Source organism: Macrobrachium rosenbergii, chromosome 28 (assembly GCF_040412425.1).
Source record: "Macrobrachium rosenbergii isolate ZJJX-2024 chromosome 28, ASM4041242v1, whole genome shotgun sequence".
NCBI classification, from domain to species: Eukaryota; Metazoa; Arthropoda; class Malacostraca; order Decapoda; family Palaemonidae; genus Macrobrachium; species Macrobrachium rosenbergii.
The window spans coordinates 21,375,938-21,397,250 of NC_089768.1; the positions used below are offsets into that span (position 1 = coordinate 21,375,938).

General features: G+C 38.6%; 1 protein-coding gene across 3 annotated transcripts in view; it reads left to right on the top strand.

Moving 5' to 3' along the window:
- LOC136854117 (armadillo repeat-containing protein 8-like) overlaps positions 1-21,313 on the top strand; it is a 294,260-nt gene that overhangs the window by 252,061 nt on the left and 20,886 nt on the right. For all 3 annotated transcript variants that reach the window (XM_067130307.1, XM_067130305.1, XM_067130306.1), the window contains 4 exons: positions 7,666-7,739; positions 9,028-9,242; positions 9,660-9,862; positions 18,068-18,192. In XM_067130307.1, coding sequence (XP_066986408.1) covers positions 9,128-9,242; positions 9,660-9,862; positions 18,068-18,192 — 443 coding nt within the window. In that variant the 5' untranslated portion in view covers positions 7,666-7,739; positions 9,028-9,127. The remainder of the gene's footprint in view (positions 1-7,665; positions 7,740-9,027; positions 9,243-9,659; positions 9,863-18,067; positions 18,193-21,313) is intronic.

Below are 21,313 nucleotides of genomic sequence, written 5' to 3' on the forward strand. Positions count from 1 at the left end.
GTCAAGATACCATGATGCCAAAATACAGGACTGAAATAAAGGTTTTAATTCCAAAATATTACTTAAAACACCATTATATTTGAAAAAACTTACACTATGCATGTAATACATATATTCCACTCTATGTAATATATATTAATAAATAAAAAAAATAGGAAAACGCAAAAAATAGCAACATCGTGAAGTTCACAGGAAAAGTGTTGAAATTTGTCTCTGAATCTGGTTTGTTCCAATAAATTCTCAAATGAATTATAATGAACACATAATACATTTATTCAATTTATAACCTTATTCTGGTGTTTAGCTGCCTGAAAATTCGTAAGAGTTCCTTATCCATGGCCCGATGGCCAGCAGTGTTTACCACTGATGTAGAGGAAATGGTATCAGTGTCTATGGGTACAAATTTTTTGCAGATTTAACACAGGAAATGGACAGTTTGTTTAAACATGTGACTTGGCAAATATCAAGACTGCGTCATTCGTCTACTTTTAAAATGTTTTAAGTAAAATTTTGAGAGAGTCATGGCCGGTAAGTTAGCACCGTGCACGACTTAATCGGAAATATGCCATTATTTCACAATTTAAGAGAAAACAGTTACTTTGATAGGAATGTAGAGGTCACAGCTTGCTGTGTAGAGGGGCCACAAGTCTCACTGATGCTGATGGGGGCACATTCAAATGCATTTTCTGGAAGTGTTCAGAGCATGGGAGAATTACGCATTGTGTCACAATCCAGTCATTTACCGTAGCCTAGCCGTGGACATGGGTTCAAACTGAGTGTCAGTATGAAAAAATTAAATCAAGATATACATGGACAAATATATATTATGTTGATAATATATGCATAAGTCCTGTACAGTTATTCATGAATGATAAGGAGCTATTAATTAAGATGGGTCAGCAGCAATACATTTAGTCAGAACACATAATAGGTGTAATGTTTCCTGGAGCCAAAAGCAAGCAGAGTTTTCAGACAAATTCACAATGGGCAGCATCTTTACATTCATTGAAAACAGACGGAAAAAATAAGTGACTTGCTGCTAGAAATCAATAGCAGGCATAGTATCAAATGATTAACAAGATGCAGGCAACCCTCAGCATTTGTTACATATAGTAGCTGTTGTCAGGTGTAAGAGATTTCAGAGAGGGGGGGGATTCTGCAAATATATGTCAATATTAAAAAAGAATCCACGAAATGTATCATTAACACTATACTGTACACAAAAGTAATAAATGAGCATAAAAAATAATAGCATACTGTACATGCAAATTAACAGTTTATAAAATAAAAAATACAAAGAAAAATTCAACTTACAAGTTGGCCGGTGGAGGGCTGCTTTGCTTTGAAACAATTGGAGTTTTTACATTTTCATTCATCGCTTCTGTAACAAGAGAAAATGAACAGCCCAAGGATACGAAGGCAGTGAGGAGGTTACAGGTGCTCCATCTAGTGACAGTCTGTTTATTAAGAGACCACCGTTATCAAGGCGGCATTTTTCCACATGCAGTCCTGTTATTAAACCTGAGAAACAAAGTGTGTATGTATTTGGGTTGGGGAGCATAGGCTAACTTTTTTTTTATGAGACGGGCAAAATGAATGTAAATTGAAGCAAAACTTACAATTTAAACCTAGTCTAGTAATTTTATTAGAGGAGAGGTCAAAATCTTTAATAAGGTAACCCAACTTTATCATACCTTACTAAGGACCCTGCTTTACCCTGGCTGGACTAAACTCGTTCTTAACAAAGCCTAACTTTACCTCACTTACAATGGTGTAAGCTACCTTGATTATGCCAGAAGGTTCTTACATAGCTTGGCCTGTTGTGATCCTTTAGAATGAGTTTTCTTAGTTCACAAGCATGGACTGTATATGGCTACCTTGCATTGTCTGTCTAAGTTTAACTCATAGGTCATGGGGCTTAGCCTAGCTTAGTCTAGGCTAAGCAGAATTGGTTAAAAAAATTTAACCAAGAGAATATCTACTCATACATCACAGGATTGATATCCTGTTTTCGTAGGTCATGCTTGATCACTTATTAACCATCTGCAGGGAAAGTGCTGTACAATATAAGCATGTTTAACTTTTTGTAATTCCATGAACTCCACTGATAGCTAGCTTTGTAAAATGCAAAGGAGCTTAAACTAAAGTGAATGCCAAGAAGAAAGTTGGGACTGGGTTAAAAGGATTGATTTTTGTTGGGTAGCCTAATTATGCAATAAGTTTATAGGTGATTGTCAGATTCATAGTTTTGCTATGCTGTATAATTTTGACTAAGGTATACTGTATATGTATGCCTATTTCTAATTATTTTTCACTTGGGTAAGGTAAGGGGATTGAAAGATATTCCTTCCCTTTCCCCAACCCAAGTGAAAAATAATTATAAATAGGCATACATTATGTAAATCTTTCACCTCCTTTGCAGTGAGGATAGGTAGGTACATGAATAATGGTGAATATTGTAAATGGATTATACTGTACATGTAGTGTATTTCCCCCAAATGCAGATTTTCTGAAATGAATCTTACCTCTCCATTATGAAGCTTTTACTTCCACGCCAGCAGTAGTTAAACAGATTAAAACAAAAAACTAGAACACTGTTTTTTATGAAAATCTGTCTATCCATCTACTTCCCCCACCCCCCACCAGGGGAACGATAGGTATAAACATCCGTAGCTGGTTAGTCTGCTTCTGTTGGCCAGTTCGGCAGAAGATTGTCTGAGAGTTATCGGTGCTCAGACTTCTGTTGATGACTTTGTCCCTCTGGACTTTGTTGTGGGCAAGTAAGTTTTGGATTTTATTGGCTGTTTAGATGGGGCCGTGAAGGATGTGGTGGGCAAGAGTGCTCACTCTTACGTCAATTTTATTCTTAAAGAACGGGAACAGTTGTGTTCTTGTCTTTCCAGGTCTGTGATAGATTCACAGAAAGCTACTGTCCTTTTTCAACCTCAGTTGGAAAAAATCTTGAGTTCTGAAGCTTTATCATCCATCACACAGGAAGTGGAGAGGACGGAAACACGGTCTTTGATATTCAAGGCTCAGATGTCCGAGCTTCCTCCTCCTCTTCCTCCTCCTCCCCTGTGCCCTCTACTTCATCAGCAGTTTCTTGTTTAGGAGGAAATTCAGTTAGGCCTTATAGATCTAAGGAGACATTTCAAGGATCCTCCAGAGGATTCGGTAAGTCATTGAAATGAAGTTTCCAGCCCTCCGTTGCCAGTAGGAGGAAGGCTTTCCCTCTTTTGGGAAGTATGGAAAGATCTGGGCACAGGTCCATGGGTTATGGAGGTGCTAAAGGAGGGTTACTTGATTCATTTTGTAAGGTCTCCTCATTGTCAGATTCTCCAGTGACTCTTCATATCTCTGCAATCCGGAGAAGCGGAAATTCCTTCAGTTGGAAATCCTGAAACTTCTGGAGAAAGAGGCAATAGAAGAAGTTGTAGAGCCAGGCCCTGGCTTGTACAATTGCCTTTTTCTAGTCCCCAAAACCACAGGGGGATGGAGACCTGTTCTGGATGTTTCCAGATTAAATGCTATTGTAAGGCTGACGACGTTCTCTATGGAGTCAGTGAGCTCAGTTCTAGCGTCCATGGACTGAATGGTATCGATAGATATGCAGGATGCATATTTTCACATTCCCATCAAAATGGAGTGCATGAAGTACCAGAGATATTTTTTGAGAACAAAGTTTTTTCAATTCAGGGCGATGTGTGTTGGCCTAAGCCTGGCTCCACAAGTTTTCAAAAGGGTTTTGGCTCCTTTAGGAAGGTGGGCCCATTTGTTGGGCTTAAAGATGATCCTTTATCTAGATGATTGGCCGATTCTGGCTCCACATTGGAGGGCATTCTGAGGGGAAGAGAAATGATTTTGAGTCTTAACGCAGTTGTTGGGGATAGTCATAAATTTCTCAAAGTCGACCCTGTCTCCTTCCTAGAAGATGACCTATCTCAGGATGGAGATCAACACTGTGAATTTCAAGGTTTTCCCTACCATGAAACGTGTAGATTTTTTGCTGTCAGCTCTTGAAGAATTTTGAAGCTTTAGGCCTGTTCCTGTGAAGAAGTGTTTGTCCCTGTTGGGGCACGTCTTTGATGGAAAACTTGTACCAGGGGCAAGGCAAAGAATGAGGCCTTTTCAGTTTTTTCTGAAGCAATGCTGGGATTGGAGGGTGCTCCCTGATTCTCATATGGTGGTAGTTTCCAGGGATCTGGAAGAAACCTTTCAGTGGTGGAGAGACAAACCTTGTCTCTGGCAAGGAGTATCGCTGGATCTCGAGAACCCCCCGGCTTGTCGTTGTATACAGATGCATCAAACAAAGGCTGAGGAGTTATTACAGGTGAAAAGCAGCTGTCAGGTCTGTGGACTCAAGACCTGCATATCAGTCTTTTGGAACTATGGTTAACCCCTGCCTATTTGCAGTTCAGGATTCGTGGCTTCACCTATTCATGGATTTTTCTGTGGAACTTATCACTGAATTATTCACAAAAAGTTAGGAAATTCACAGATTTTTTGTTGAGAAGTATTCACTAATTACTGTATTTTTGTGTTATTTTGGTGACTAAATAAATTTTTTATGATAAAAAGATGATTTACTAATTTTCAAACAGTAATATTAATGTAAACACAGCAAGCTCAATACAGAGTATTCTTTTTTCAGTGCATATTAAATATTAAAATACTGTATACAGTAATTAACTTCCCAGTGTTTCCCCACACCATGTACTGTACAAAGAAAACGGAACTGCTTCAATACTGTATGAGAGAAAATGGATGTACTTGAAGATAGGGTTAACTTGAATAGTTTTCACACTTAGCTGTAAGTCATATATTTTTAAGGGTAATGTTGTAACATGACTTTGAAATGATATTAGTGTTTTAGATGATAGTTTAAGGTATATTCTGTGTAGAATTGATAGTTTAAGGTGTACATTTGGTGTTTGAATTATAGAAGTGAGCAGTTATAAAGATTTTTAGAGAGGGGTCTGGTTTTTAACTATTTAAATAGCCAGTTATAAGACTTTTTAGAGGAGGATGTCAAGTATTCGCAGATTTTAGCTGCCCCACTTTGTTCCTGGGAACAAAGATGTTCTCGGTCGCAAGGATCAAGTAATAACGACGGAGTGGGCCTTACATTGGGATGTATGCAACAAGTTATGGAAGCTGTGGGGATCCCCCTTCATAGACCTGTTTGCAACCAGGTGGCGTCATCGTCTGCTGGTACAGTATTTTGGTCACCCGTTCAAGATCCTCTGGCTTGGGCGGTAGATGCAATGGTATTAGACTGGTCAGGTCTAGACTGCTATGCTTTTTCCCCCCTTGTCTATGATCCAAAAAGTCATCAGCAAGTTAGGCAATTCTGTCAGTTGTCGCATTACCTTGATTACCCATTGGTGGCCAAGGAAGGTCTGATTCCCAGACTTGCTTCAGTGGTTAATATATCTACCCAGACTTCTCCCTGTCAGGAAGAATCTCTTGAAGCAACCAAGGGAGAAAAGATATCATCGCAACCCCCACATGCTGCAGCTGACCACTTGGAGACTGTCCACCGTCCCCTGCAAGCTTGAGGCTTCTCGAAAGCTTGTAGGAAGGTCATTATCAGTGCCAGGAGGGATCCGACAAATTGGATCTACCAACGCCAGTAGTCAGTGTATAGAGCCTGGTGTTGGGGTAAAGGGTTTTCCTGCACCTGTACCACTATAAACAACATCATCAAGTTTCTGTTATTTCTCAGGTATGTGAAAAAGTTCTCAGTAGCAGCCATTAAAGGCTATAGGGCCATGTTGGCTTCTGTTCTTAGGCATGTAGACACATACCTATATCTGTCTGATGGATCCTAGATGTCGTTCTAAGGATTCTCTTGTTACCACCTTGTGAACCTTTGGAATAGGCCTCATTGAGAGAACTTTCAATAAAAACTCTTCTTGGTGGCCTTAGCTACAGCTAAGAGGGTGAGTGAAATACAAGCTTTTTCTTTTAGGGTAGTTTTGCTAAGGACAAGGCAGTTCTTTCCTTTCTGCCTTTGTTTTGGGCAAAAAATGATTTTAGGGCTAAACCCTTGTCTAGAACAGTGCCCCTACCTAGTTTGGAATCTTTAGTACCCCATGAGATAGATTCCCTTTTGTTGTCCTGTGACAGCTTTTAAGGATTTATCTGAATTGCATTAAAGACATCAGGGCTAATGTAAAGACACTTTTCTAGTGTCTGGAAGCCAGACCTTCCAATGAGTAAAAATGCAATGTCCTTCTTCGTTAGGTCCTTAGTGAAAGACTCTCATGCAAAATTGGATCCTAATGTATTGTCTACCTTGAAGGTAAAGCCACTTGACATTCAAGCAGTGGCTACGTCTTTGAATTTTTGGAAAACTTATCCTTAGAGAAAGTTATTGAGGCGGCCCAATGGCATTGTAATTCTGTTTTTACAATGAATTATCTTCGTGATGTAGAAATTCAGTACGATTATTGCAGAGCATTAGCTCCTCTTGTTTATGCAGGGGATATTATGTCCTGAATCAATCTGTAGCTTTTCTGTCTGCAGTTTTAGCTGCATTTGTGTTTAGTTGGGAAGTTTGGAGGTACTCATGGTTGAGTATAGGAAGTGTACCTTCATGTCTGTAGGTACTACTGTTGCATATCCATAGTTGGCTCTGCTGGGTTTTGGCACAGTAACCCTACCCTCCCTTCTGCTGAAGGGGACATCCTCCAAAGAAACCTCAGGTATCGTCATTGTGAGGTTCTTGTACCTGAGTGACCATCCTCTCAAGGCGGCAGTAATAGCTGGTGGATTGGTTTCACTAGGTAAGCAAACACTTATATGTGCATACAGTATTTGTATTGTATTAAGTAGCCTTTGGTGGGCCTGCTGATTTTCACTTTGCCCACCTCAGTGTTAAATGTGTGGCCCAGCTGTATAATGGAGAGGTAAGATTCATGTCAAAAATATAAATACTTAATTTAAGATTTATTTTTTAAATACTTACCTTTCCATTATATCAGTTGCCTGCCCTACCTCCCCACATTTAAAGTGGACAAAAGTAGATGACTGGCCACGGTTGTTCGTACCTATCATTCCCCTGTTTGTGGTTGGGGGAAGTAGATGGATAGCAACAGATTTTCATAGAAAACTGAGTGTTCTCATTTTTTGTTTCAATCTGTCTAACTACTGCTGATGCGAAATTAAAAGCTGTACATATAATGGAGAGGTAAGTATTTAAAAAATAATTATTAAATTAAGTATTTGTATGTGATTCAGCTAGTTTTATACTTTATATGTGATTTCTTTTTGCAATTAATGAGTGCATTAATCTTTGTTGACATTAAGTTTCACAAGTGGATTTGATGTATTTGTAACTAATAAATATTTTATTCTTTACGGAAATTGATTTTTTGCATAAGATTTTCATATTTGTTGTACGAAAGAGTGTCATTCCTTATCGCTGATACAAGGATCATTATCAGTGTCAGCCTATATCTGTGTGTACTGTATTGGTATCACTTCAGCATTTTAGTGTACTGATGCCTTATCATTGGGTGCAGTATGGTACAGAGGGTAAGTCTGTGCATTATCAAGATTAGTAAACTATACATAATGCTTCTATTTCTGGAGATGCCTCTTACTAGCACATTTTAGTAGTTGTGGAAAAATCTTATAAAGAAATTTTTCATGTTATTGCAGGATGTGGAACACAGTAGGGCTTACATCGATCAGCTCTACTCTAATGATAATCAGAAATGTTTTCAGGCAGTAAGGTGAGTAATTAACATATGTATTATCCTAGTATACTTGTGTAAGTAATGCACTGTATTGATACTCTAAGAGGTTTGAGTATAATGGAATTTTATTTATAATTTCTTTTCATGGGGAATTAAAATTTATTGTGGTAACTTTATGATTTGAAGTACATTATGTAAGGTAACAGTGTAATTTGATAGTAGCCAGTTACAGAATAAAATGACAATCACCTACATGTGATTTAATGAGAGTTTTCTTTGTTTTTGCAAAGGAATCATATGTAGTTTGAACTGTATACTCAGCGTTTTTAGTCACTGTTCAAATAAGACTCTATGATAGAGTAGCAGATAGAGAGATGATTTGCATTTGTCTTATTTGACTGTACCTGTTTTTTTTTTTTTTTTTTTTTTTTCATCATAATTTTTATTTATGTCAGGTTTCAGAAAATTTTCCTGGTATTCTCATTTTGTCATAATTACAGTAAACTCCCCATATTCACGTTCTCATGATTCGTGGACTCATGCATTCGCGGGTTTCTCTGTGGAACATATCTAGCCATTATTTGCGGAAAATTAGCCCATTCGCGGTATTTTTCACTTAGAAATATTGACTAATTACTGTATTTTCATATAATTTTCATGAATAAATGCACTTTTTGTGATAAAACTATTAAAATACTCAGGTATATGCATTTTTACGGGGGTTTTTCTGTGTTTAAACTATCAAAATGGGCAGTTCTCAGTGTTTTTTGAGGGGTTTTAAGTATTCACGGATTTTAGCTATTTGCGGGGGGATGTGGGACGCATCCCCCGCGAATATGGGGGGTTCACTGTACAGTACTCTACATACAATTGTCTTCTTATGTCCTTATTACTCAAAGAGGTGCTCATGCAATTTTACAAACAGTTGGGCTTTAGGGTCTGTTCTTAACAACTATTACACAGTAGCTATGTGAATTTTGTCTCAGTAATGCCATTTTGGTGAAAATTCTTCTTCAGTTTCTAATATTTTTGAAATGAACCTTTCTGTCCATTATATAGCTTTTACTTCTGCTCCAGTGGGAGTTCAGCAGATTGGAACGAAAAATGAGAACACTCAGTTTTCTATGAATATCCTTTTTCTATCCATCTACTTCCCTATCCCCCAACATATATATATTTTACTGTTTGTCTGCTGTTATCACAGCCATAGAAGTGGGTTTGTATTTATTAGGTAGACATGATTTTTAGTGTTTGATATGTCTTCAGTAGAGCAGTAGAGAATATAACAAGATTATAAGATTGGTAATTGATTATTCTTTTTCAGCGAACTAAAATTTGCAGTCATTGGCAGTGTACGAGAGAAGGGATCGATCATCGAGCAGGGTATAGTAGTTAGACTTTTACAAATTCTCCAATCACAAGACATGGACATCCTCCTTAAAACTGAAGTAGTGACTGTTCTTAATTCCTTAGCAAAGGGTTTACCTGAACATGCAGCATCTCTGGTCCAGGCTGGTTTATTACCGGTACTTTGGGAACGTAAGTTCAAAGGATCTTTTCCTTTTGATTAGTTCAGTAGTTTGAAGATACAAAGGGTTAGTGAAATTCATTCTTATAGTTTGAAACAGGTTTCAATAGGATTTAGAACACTGCTGGATCCTTGAAATTTCATGTTAGTAGTGATTTCTCATGTAATGCAAAATTATATACTAAACTTTGTTAATGAAATAAAATTTTACGGTACCAAACTTCTGGTAAAGTTTAGTAGTTAACCAACATTTTTTTTCAATCAGATAATAAAATATATTCGGTCATTACAATACAATGTGTATCAAGAAAGCACCTGGTGTTGTAAAACATGGCTAGGACTGAATTTATATTAGGAAGCATTTAATCCTCCATTGTGTAGTTAGTAAAAATAATATGATTGTCTTTAATATTTTTATTTTTATGCAGAGCTTGAAACTTGCGTGGGAGCTGGTGGAACAAACATGTACATACAGATGATTTTGTGTTGCTTACGTTCTGTATATAGACAAGGATGTGCACCTCCGCCCCCAGCATGGGACCACAAACTTCTTTCTACTCTGATTCAACATGGTTATCATCCTCCAAGTAATCAAGAATGTGTTGCAAATATCCTTGCTCATTCTTGTAAGGTACTGTACTATTTTTTCATTGTAGGTAAACCCCTAAGCTTAACTTTCTCTTGATACTCATATATATTTTTTGAGAATTTATTTTAAGTGAATTTGTAATGGTATGTTTGGGTTCTTTGAGTTTATGTGTTTTATTTTATTTTTACTACAGTTGCACTGATTTTCATCTGACCTACTGGGGCAGATTTTGCTGAATAATGAACTATAGGGCAAGAGTAAATTCCTTAATAAAGAATATGTATTAGAATCTCATTATTTAAAGATATGCTGGATGATGTTGTGGTCACATGAATGGGATATTTTTTATTTTAAAAATGCCAGAAATAAGATTTTGTTTACTCATTAATTTTTTTTTAGAGCACACAGCAAATATATGAACAGGACTAATGTTGCTGCCTGGTTACAGAATAAGTGCCAGTAGATGTTTTCATTATAAACAGGAATAATTTTGGATGAATCTTACCCGTTGTTAAAGTTAGCTTACATCTTCATGTTATGTGCAATTGGCATTCAAAATAAACTAAAAAAATAATGCTTAGCTTACCCATGTTAAGTCCATAATCACCTGATTCCCACCTGTGGGAATATTTACATCCTGTTATGTCCATGTTCATATGGTGTGAATGAGCTGTTCTAATTTTAACTATACTGCAGCTGATTTTCTCCTGGATGGTATTTTGCTTGTTTTCTGTTTTTATAATGCTATTTACACCAAGCAGAGATAGAAGCATTTGATTCTGTAGGAATGAGTATGGTGTAAGCCAAATGTATTTGGTTGGGCGTAACAGTTACGTGTGTATGTGTGTGTTTGTGTTTTACTTGGTGGGGTTATGAGCTTGAATTTTTTTGTCATTGTGAAGAATGTAAGGAGTGGTCCGATGAGAAAATGAATAATTTTGTGAAGTATCAGGAGATATAAGACATAAACAATTAGTTAGGTCTGGCCATAAGTCTGTCTACTCCATCGTATTGTGTTGCTCCTCCTCCCTATCTTCTTGTCTTACTCCGTCTGCTCTGTCTTGAGTGCTTCCTGTGTGGTTCAGGAGAAACAGATAGGTAAACATTAGGAAGACTTGAGTTTGCTTCTGTTGTCAGTTAGACACTTGACTGAGTATAATATGGGTAAGGTATATGGTTCCCCCCCGTAGTCGGCAATTTTCAGTCCTGTTGATTTGCCTTTTTCTGCCGCCCCAGTTCTTTCTTTTAGACTTAATGAATTTCAACCTAATTTGGATGATTCTCCATTGGTTTTTGAGTGCTTGACAGATCACACTGCTTCGCTTTATTCTCACCTTTTGACTGGGGATGGTCCTGTTGATCGGTTTTTGTGCTTCTACTTAAGCTTCTATTGAGGTGAAGTTAAATTTATCTGATTTTGTTAAGGTGCATTTTGAGATGATTTTGAAAGCTTTATTTTTTAAAGCAAGTTCTTTTAAGGGAATGCTTTGGTTTCCAGTTTCATGAAGCTGCATGGAGCTGCATGTTATGACACACAGGTACTATGCTAGATCTTTGTACTTCTTTTCAAGACAAGTTTCTCAAGTTGTTTAACCCAGTGAAGTGAAGAGCTCTTGAAACTTTAAGGTCCCTTGGCCTAAAAGTGAGGCAAGAGTGCTTATGAAGTCACTGTATCGTTCTATATAAGTGCTTCTTTTGTGTAATGTGTTCTTAGCACAACTACTCATTTACTGCGCCAGGTGCAACAATATGTTAGTTCTGAAGGGGCGATGGTTCTTGATGAGGCGTCAGTATGTTTACTGTGCTGTGATAGAGGTTTTCCCGCACTTCAGGAGAAATGCCTCGTACTCTTACAAATTCAGTATTTTAAAGAAATGGAAACATTCATGTTCAGTTTTACCTAGTAAAGTAGCCCCAGCTTACTAGTCAGTAGCTATTTTTGACATGCTTCATCATCATATCATTAACATCGAAGTGTTTAAGGCAGTTGCCATAGATACCTCGACTCAGGAGAGAAGCGAATTCGTAGCACCATCTTTGAGATCTTCCTTCAAGCACTCTGCAACTGTGCCTGCAGCTGGTTCCACACCAAAGAGTTCTTCCACATACAGTAAGCCCTTTAGGGTTGATCAAGGCTCAGGTTCTACAGGAGTGTATTGCAGAGGCAGCTGTAGATTCTGTTGATATCCTCAATATCCTTCCCTGTGTACCTTCATCATGCAGAGAAGTTCCAAGTTTTGTAAAAGGAGATCTGACAGTTGTCTCGCAAGAAGCCTGTTGAGCTAGTTTTAGACACGTCACAGTGTTTTGCAATTGCCCTTTTCTTGTTTCCAAGGGCTTGGGGGGCTGGAGACCAGTATTGGATGTTTCCAGTTTCATAAAACCTGTTCATCAAGACTCCCCTGTCAATGGAGTCACCCAGTTTGGTCCTGGCAGCCATCCGGTAGGTTAACTGGATGATGTTTATTAATATTATTATAGCCAGTCCCTGGTTATTGGCAGGGGTTCTGTTCTGATGGTGTGACAATAACCAAAAATCGCCGATTTTGGCTCCACAGGCATTCATCCGTGTTTGGGTGCCATCAGGAGGATGGAGTCATTCACTATTCTTGAGTGACTGATTAATTCTTGCCGACTTGCTTTAGGCAGTTTTGTGGATGAAGGATTGCCTTCTGCATACGGCCTTGATGCTGGGCATTCTGATTGATGTTGACAAATTTATGCTTATTTTGATCCAGTTGATTGTTTATCTGGGTTCTTCCAACAGAGACAGGTAGACAGTTTTTAATCACTGCTGAAAGAATTTTGATCTTTATTACAAAGGCCTCTAACCAATAAGTGGCTGTTTCATTTGGGTCACATGATCTTTTAAAGAAGATTGTCAACATGGCCCATCTGAGAATGAGACGGCTCAATTTTACCTCGAGCTCTTGGGACAGGTCTTGTCTTTTGGATTCAATTCCGGTGGTAGTTCCTTCAGATCTTTTGGGTTTTTCTCATTGGTGGAGAGATTGGTGAAGGCTGCTGATGGGTCTACCTCTAGACCTCAAGAGCTCAGACCACACATTGTCTTCAGATGCATCTAGGTCGGGTAAGCGAGTGATTCAGAGGAACATCAAAATGTCAGGAAGTTGAACTGTAGAGGAAAGCAAGATGCATATAAACAACCTAGATGATCACAGTCTACTCTGACTGTTCAACCTCTTACATAAAGAGGCAAAGAGGTACAAAGTCAAGAGATTCGTTCAGACTAGCAGAGAAACTTTTTGGACAGAGTCCAGGAACATCTATCCTCTACCCTAATCTGTCCCAGGGAAAAACACTTATCGCAGGCCAGTTCACCAGGAAAGGGTAAGTTCTTCCTTCGGAATGGTCTTTTCATCGGCAAATCTGACAGAAGTTGTCGATCCTCAGACACGGGCAGTTGATGCTATTCTTCAAGAGTGGTTGAACCAAGACCTTTATGTTTTTCCTCAATTTGCAGTCGTAACCCTTAAGGGACGGCATAATTTATCAATGTGCAGCACCCCAGACCGGGGAAACTTTGAAGTCGGCAAAATAAAAAAAAATCACATCAATGGAAAGAGAATGACACGTGACATTTACACTGTATAAATTAAAAAATTCTAAAAAATTTTCCCTACCTTCCACAAGAAGTTGAAAATGACTATTTACAACCCCTTGCGGGGCCTCATTTACAGGACAATTGTAAATTTTACCAACTTATATATTTTTTTCTAATAAATAAATTTATTGTATTTTGTAAAATTATTATAACTGCTCACACAATATCAAAGCAGATAAAAGCAGTAACAAATTTTTTGCATATTTGTTGAAAAATATTCATGTAAATTTACAAGAAGGAAGATTCAGTAACTTTTTTTTTACTTTTACATGCTTTTTCTAATATTTCTTTGCAATTTTCTTTGTAAAATTACATTTACAACCGACATACTATCGTAAAAGACAAAAACAAAAAACAACAGCAACCCCTTCATATATTTACAAGCAAATTTACAAAATGACTCGTGAGAGAGAGATGCAGTACTTTCCCCCTTTGAGTCACAAGCATGACTGATGGCTGGAAAGATGTCTGTGGCAACACTGGTACGACTCTCAGGTCAGTATGGAAGTTGCCATTAGTGAATTTATAGCATATAGAAAGTATTGGCACCTCCCTTTCGACTCAATATTACCATAACAGTGTTGTGTAATATTGTTTCACACTGAGGCTCAATCCGTCCACATCCCCAATCCTGTTTTACTTCACACTCTGGCTCAATCCGTCCCTTAAGGGTTAAGGAAAGTACTCAACAAGTTGCAAGTGTGGGAAAGCTCAAGGATGATGTTGATAGCTCCTTGATGGCCCCAAAGGGAATGGTTTCCTAAGCTACCTCTTCTGCTGGTAGACTTACTTCACTTTCTGCCAATTAGGAAAGATCTCAGACAGTCCTACTGTAGAAATTCTGTCACTTCATGTGCTTCATCTTACCATGTAGAGACTGTCAACTGTCTTGTATGCACCAGAGCGTTATTGAGAGCAGCTAGAGAATCAGTTCTTATATCTAGAAGTCCCTCCTTTGTTAGATTGTATCAATAATAGTGGTCAGTTTATTGATCTTGGTGCTTGACCTGAGGAATATCCAGCACTCTTACATCTATAGATAACCTGAATAAGTTCTTCCAGTATCTCAGGTACATGAAGCAACTTTCTGTTCCAGGGAATAGAGAATATTGCTCTATTTTGTCTTCAGTTCTGCAACATGCTAACTTGAATATTGCTCATGACTTGATTTGAAAGAAACTTCCAATCTTTTGAGCTGGAAGTTCCACAATCTTTGTGTCAGTTTTTGGATTGAATTTGGATGTAGTCCTTAGTTTTTTACTTTACCTCAGGTAGAGCTTTTGATGGTTGCCAAATACTCCTATATCCAGGAATGTTATGTCTTTTTTCGAAGTTGCCTAAGTCATCACACGCATAGTTGAATCCTGATCATTTACCACTTTTGAAAGTAAACTTCAGAATGTCTTTGCTTAGGCACGTGGAGGTATAACTAGTTTTGGTTGGCATTATTTTGTTATCCCATGGCCAGGTTTTTGTGTATCTTATGAACTTTCCAAGTTCCCATAAGTGTGTCAGATATTAGTTTTTAGCCAAGTACTGTTCCACATGTGTTGTCAGTCTGTACGAGGTGTCATGAAGTCCACATAAGGCATTATCGCATTAAGAAGTTGATCGCGCCCTGATGGCCATGTGTCAGTGGCTGTCAAGTATCGGCAGGGTTGGCAACTAGTCACTTAGTTGTCTGTGAGTCTGCATGAGGTACTACAAGTTTGTTCGCTCTCAGAGACCAACCGAACAGTCTTGTCCATTCTCCAGCGTGATTGGGTGGAATTCCTGGATATGTAGCATACTTCATTTCATGTCCACACACAGACTCCAAAAGAGATCTCAGACCCTTCCTGTGAGACAGGGTCTTCCAGTGCAGGAATTTAGGCTTCGACACCTATGGCATAAGACTTTTCTCGAATCCTCGCTCCGCTTACTTTTGTCTTCTTTTCTGACCATGAACTTCAGCCTGCTCTGGGAACCGGGAATTTCTGGGACATTTCCCAGGGGTAAAGAACCTTCACATATATGCCAGAGAGCTGAAAGCCACTTGCTTAAGACTTCAGTTCTTCTCGACCCTTGCTCATTCCTAGACTGCGGTATTCCTTTAGACAAGACCAGTCCTTGCTTTTTTACCTTGGCTCTTGCCACCAAGCGACAAGAGGGTTTTTCTGCAGATGATAAATCGAGTTTTTTCTAGTCCAACTAGAATTTCTGGCAGGTGAACTGAGTCATCAGAAACTCACTCTTACTCCTGAGTGGACCTTGAATCCCCTGAACTGTCGGGTTATGTGCTTATATGGTACGGGCTGACCTTGGCTGTCTGCCACCTTAAGGAATCTTCTAGTATGGGCAACAGACACCATACTGCAAGATCATTCCAACCTGGATCTCTAAGCTCTACTACTGCTCAACATGGTCAGAGAAGGGCTGAACTTTCTCAGGCTAGTCAGAACGATACGATGTTCCTCGTAGCCCCGTTCTGAACCATAATTTATGGTTCCCGAATTGTTATGGTTGATTGGTGGACTCTCCAAGAATCCTTCCAATATTTGTTTCTTCTTGAACAACCTTGCTTCAAGAGACACCACCAAGGGTGGTACACTCTTAGGGGACAGGCTTTGGGCTGTCCAGGTGCTTGTCAGGAGGGAGGGGTTTTTTCAGAGGTGCTACAAGAGACATTTGAAAGATGCAGACGTCATCTTCTAGCTCAGTCTACCAATCTAAGTGAACAATGTTCCAAATTGGGTGTCTGAGACTCTTAAGTTCTTCTGAGACACTTATGACTCAATGGCAGCATTGCCTTTTTTATTGGAGAGGATATAGAATCTCTCATGTTCCTCCTTTTTAGGGGTATCGAGCTACGTCTGACTCAGTAAAGCGGTTTGCTTGTTTACTCTGGGGTTTCTTAACTGAGAATGAGTACCTGAGTACCCTTCCATGACCTGAATCTGTTCTCTCTCTCTCTCTCTTTCAAGAACTTAGTGGAAGAGAAGATGGTCTTGACAGCTGGGAACATTGCTCTGCACTTCCAGGAGCACCCTTCAGCCTGAACCTTTACCTCACCTAACTTCCAGCTCGCCTGGTGCCAGCCACATCCTGGCGCCAGCTCTGCCCCGAACTCCTAGGAGTGCCCTCCAGCTCCAGACCAATTAGTTATATGGCAGCGAGCTCAGCTGGTGTCACCTACATCCTGGCACCAGCTCAGTACACCCAGTGCTGGCAGGTTTTGATCATCTGGCGCTACTTCTCCCCACATCCTTGGCTCTGAGGAAGGGTAGGAAGCTCTCTATTCTGTTGGAGTTTTCAGGTATTGCCTGAGCAGGATTGGAAGCACAGAGGACCATTCATAATCTTTAATGTTCTGACAAGGACCCTTTTTCACCCTCTGTCTAAGAACACATTGTTCTTCTTCATGTATGGACTTGGTCTATGAGACCATTCTTAGTTTCAGGAGACTATTGGGCCTACTTTTAAGTGAAAGCTAAAGACAACAGAACAGCTTCTACCTCATTAGCCCCTGAGGTCCAACCTACAGTTGACCTACTGGAAGCGTAATTGATTTTTGCTTCTCACCTCTTCAAAAAAGTTTGAACAGTGTTAAAATTTTTTGCAGTACCTTGCAATTAATAGTAACTGGCTTGGCATCATGGAAGGAAACAGGATTTTCTCCTATCTCTTCACCTTGTAGTAAGGTGCTGAGTTTTGTGAGAGCCGGGGGTTACAATGTACCTGGAGCACCCACCACTCTCAGTGGATGGGTCGTGGTCTTTATTTCAGTGCAGGTGACAGTGTTATCTGGTGGTTATTGTGGTACTGTGCCCAGGGCAAGGGCACTTTTTGAAGTTTTGTTAGCCTTCGGACTACTCCTTGGCTACAAGGCTCCTACTTAGGTAAAGACGCTCCATGGCTTTACCACCACGCCATTACAGGTCAAGTTGAGCGCCAACTAGAGGCAATTTTCTACTGCAGGCTCTCTTAACTAATAAGGAGCTACAAGCATTGTATTTAGTGCTGGCAACTTTTTCTATTTCAAATTCATTACATGACTTAATGTTTTGGAGTAGAATTTGTCCATGTATCCCACCTCCTGTCAATGTGGGAATCAGCTGTGTAATTACTTGGTAAGTTACTTACTTACCAAGTAGTTACATGATCGTAGCCCTCCCTCCTCCCCTCCATGGACATATGGCATAAACAGAATGAGGTTGTCTGCAAATAGTTCCTGGTATTCCTGTTAGTGGGCGGGACCAGTCACCTGCACTAAACTTGGAAGCGTTACCCTCAAATTTTTTAAATTAAGCTGCCCTGCAAGAGGAAACTATAGCTATATAATTACTTGGTAATTATATATAACTTTATTTTATTAGGGAAATGTCGTATTTTGTTCCATTTCATTCCATTGCCACTCTATATCAAGAAGAATACCTTCAAATTTCCTAACTACAAAGGTGTTTTATATTTAAAAGTTGATTAGTTTTTGATAAGAAAAATCAATCAAACCAGAATGTATATTATTTATTCATATTTCTTTTTTGTATAATTTATTGAGGTCTCATTTATTGTTAGTTTTTAGCAATGTCATTGCCAACAGTAAGTTTTCTTTTTTTCATGATATATGTCCCTTTTCCTTTCAGACTTGTGAACAGCAACAGCAGTTAGTTGAAGCTGGTGGAGCTGAACTGATAGCTTGCATGTTGTGTTCACCAGTTACAAGAGTACAGCTCCCTGCCTTGCACTGCCTTGCTGCTATGTGTTATAAGTAAGTACAATATGTAAAAAGTTCTTGTATTCATTATTATTTGGGATGAATCTTACTTAATATTAAAGATAGCTTATATCTCCATGCCAATAGGCAAGTCAGTATTAAAAAAAAAAAGATCAAATGTCTGACCCCAGATGACTGTTGATTACCTCTGTTGTCCACCAGGTGTGTTTCAAGTGTTTTAGCTAGTCAGAATTCTCCTTGCTCATTGTGCATAGGTGCTCATTGTATTTCATGGTTTTGGTTGATTTACTGCTTTCGGGGTACTGTACATTTATTTTTCCTAGGATACCTTCCACTGGAATCAAGGCTAAGGACTTCAGGTTCAGTAGGAATGATTACTGTGTTAGGAGGATGTTGATATTTGAGGTAGATAGACACAGTGTTGGTGTCGGCTATACGGGTATAAAGTGTGATCTTGAAAATAGATGTGATGAGTGTAAGGATTTTTGAAGAACTTTGTGCTTAAATTCATTATTTTTTGAAAAGAACTTTTAGTGCTTAAACCTCATTAATTCTCCCCTTCTCTAAGTCCTTTGTCAGAGAAGGGGCTGTTCCTTTGCTAATTCATTAATATAAGACATCCTCTTTAACTCTGTCTTCTGGCAGGAAAAACCTATTAAGGGTTAGAACAGGACATTGATTTTAGATTAAAAGGGTTGTCAAATTTTTAGGTATCTTTCTGGTCATAAACCTGTTATTTCTCCCCTTCTCCTAAGTCCTTTTCTGACAGTTGGAAGAGTCCGCTGCTAGGAAGTCAGTCTATGGCTGTTCACCTTCCTTTTGTTTTTCACACTTTAAGTCTCTTTTAATGCTTAGTTTTTCTGGAAAATCTGTCACCGGTTGGAAGACATCAACCGATGAAAAGTCCATTCAGCACTTATTTCTAGGTAATTCCGTTTGCTAGATACCAGAGAAAGCTCTTGCTGGAGTTACTGTCTTCTGCTCCATCAGATTGGTTCAGGAAAAACCTATTGAGAGATCCCAAGGTCAAAAAAAGTTAGAAACCCATGTAGGACAAACACTGCTAGCCGCATTCCATGAAACAACACCCCACTTATTTTAGTCATTAAATGGAGGTGGGTTGTCTGAATTTGAGTTTTTCCTTCGTCAAAATCTTTCTGGCCCCTCCCATAAAAATGTAAACATAATTCATTAAAAATTCCCATTCACTAGTAACAATAACAATAATGTACAAAGAAAATGATGTTAGCTTAAAATTCTTGACAATGTGAAAATGTACCTAAACAAAATAACTATACCCTTATCTGTGTCATTTAGACAAATACATGGATAACAAGCCTAGGTGACTGCCCTGACTGAAATGACAGTTGGAAGAGTCAGTGGAGGAGGAAATGACTAGGAATCAGAAAGGGAACCAGAGGGAGGGACAACGTTCTCGACGACTGCAATGTGTTTTCTGTGTTTCAAATAGTGACGTTTGAAAACCAAGGGTGATCAACCTTCCTGGTTGTTTTTCATGAAAGTAATTAATGTCTCTTTTAATGAACTTTTGGGACATTAGCCTCAAAAATCATTTTGTCTAATAGCAGACATAGAGAGGTAAACTTAAGTCTTCGCACTGTATTCAACTTCTGCCATCATGAGGTTGTTAATACCAGTAGGGCTAATGAAATAGGTAGAGACAGTGTTAATAATAATGTTTCTGGGGTGAGTTACGCTTATTCTGCTGTTACATTAACTTGATTGTTAAACTGTTTTCTCCTGGAATGCACTTGTTTGTTCTTTATTTTGGCGCCCATTAAATATTTGATTGCTGATCGCACCTAATGGTGCAAAGACATAAGCTAAGCTTTAACAGTAGGTAAGTATCCAAATACTTAATTTTTACAGTATATGGAGGTTGTGTAGAATGGGCCTCATATATACTGTTCATTCAGCTCTGTTGTGTTTAATTCAACTACTGGTATTGTCAAATTACTTTGATAACAACTGATATATATCCAACTATGCATTTGAAATGAAATCCAGGAAAATCACTCAGATTCCAAGGTAATTTTTAAAAACATTACTGTCGATGTCCTCACTTTTGATTGTGCTTTGCTTTCATGGAGGCTAAAAACTTGAATATTGACAGTCAGCTGTCAATATTTACATGATGATTTTTGTGTGTGCTGAAGTAAGTTTGCATATGAATTACCTCAAAGAGTACTGTTTGCAAGATTTGCCTCTTAAATTTGGATATTTCTTTATTAGGTGTTGTCCTGTTTTAGTACTTTACAGAACCTCAAAGGAGAGTCATCATCATTTTTTTCTTTATGAGATTAGACCTGAAATGAGCTCTCACTTGGTACTTTCTGCCTGAATTCCCATCATGTCTAGGTCTGTATCCCTCCCTTCTCTGATTTTCTGGGTCTTCTATGGGTCTACAGCTATTTATATTGACTACAGTTCCTTCCTTATTGCTCTTATCCTATTTTAATTACCTGTTCAAACATTATCAGTCTATTTTTCTGCATTTTTAAAGACCATGGTATATTTCTGCCATGAATATTAGCATTTTGTAATCTCACCTGTTGAAAATCATCTCCTTATTCATTACAAGGCCCCATGTCTGCTGTACAGCATAGTACAGGCCTTATAAATGCAAATTTTGGTTCTTTTTACTAATGGTATTGTGGCAATTTCTTTCCATTTCATCTAGGTAGTTGTTAATCTCCTTGCAAATTTTAAATTGTCAGCTGTGTTAGAGCTGGAATGTAGGTTGTATTTTAACTATTCTTGCACATTAGGGCACAGGCTCCATCAAGGGACTTTGACATTCAGTATCACGTTATTTGACGTACTTGTTTATAATCGTTCTTTTAAGATTGATTTACACCCATGGCTTGTCTTTCATTGCAGGAGACTTTATTTGTTAAGACGCAAGTCCCAGGCTGTAGCGATACTCTAATTGTAACAGTGTTCAGTCAATTTTAATATCTCTAATACACCATACACCGTTGAAATGGAATACCAGCTACTTAAGGACTCATGTAGATAAATTTTTAAGGCAAAAATTACATAAATGTGATTATGTATGCATTTCAGTTTATGAAAGCAGTGGGGGCAGTGATGTACCCCAATATAGCACAAAAGTTCTTGTGACTAGCTGCAT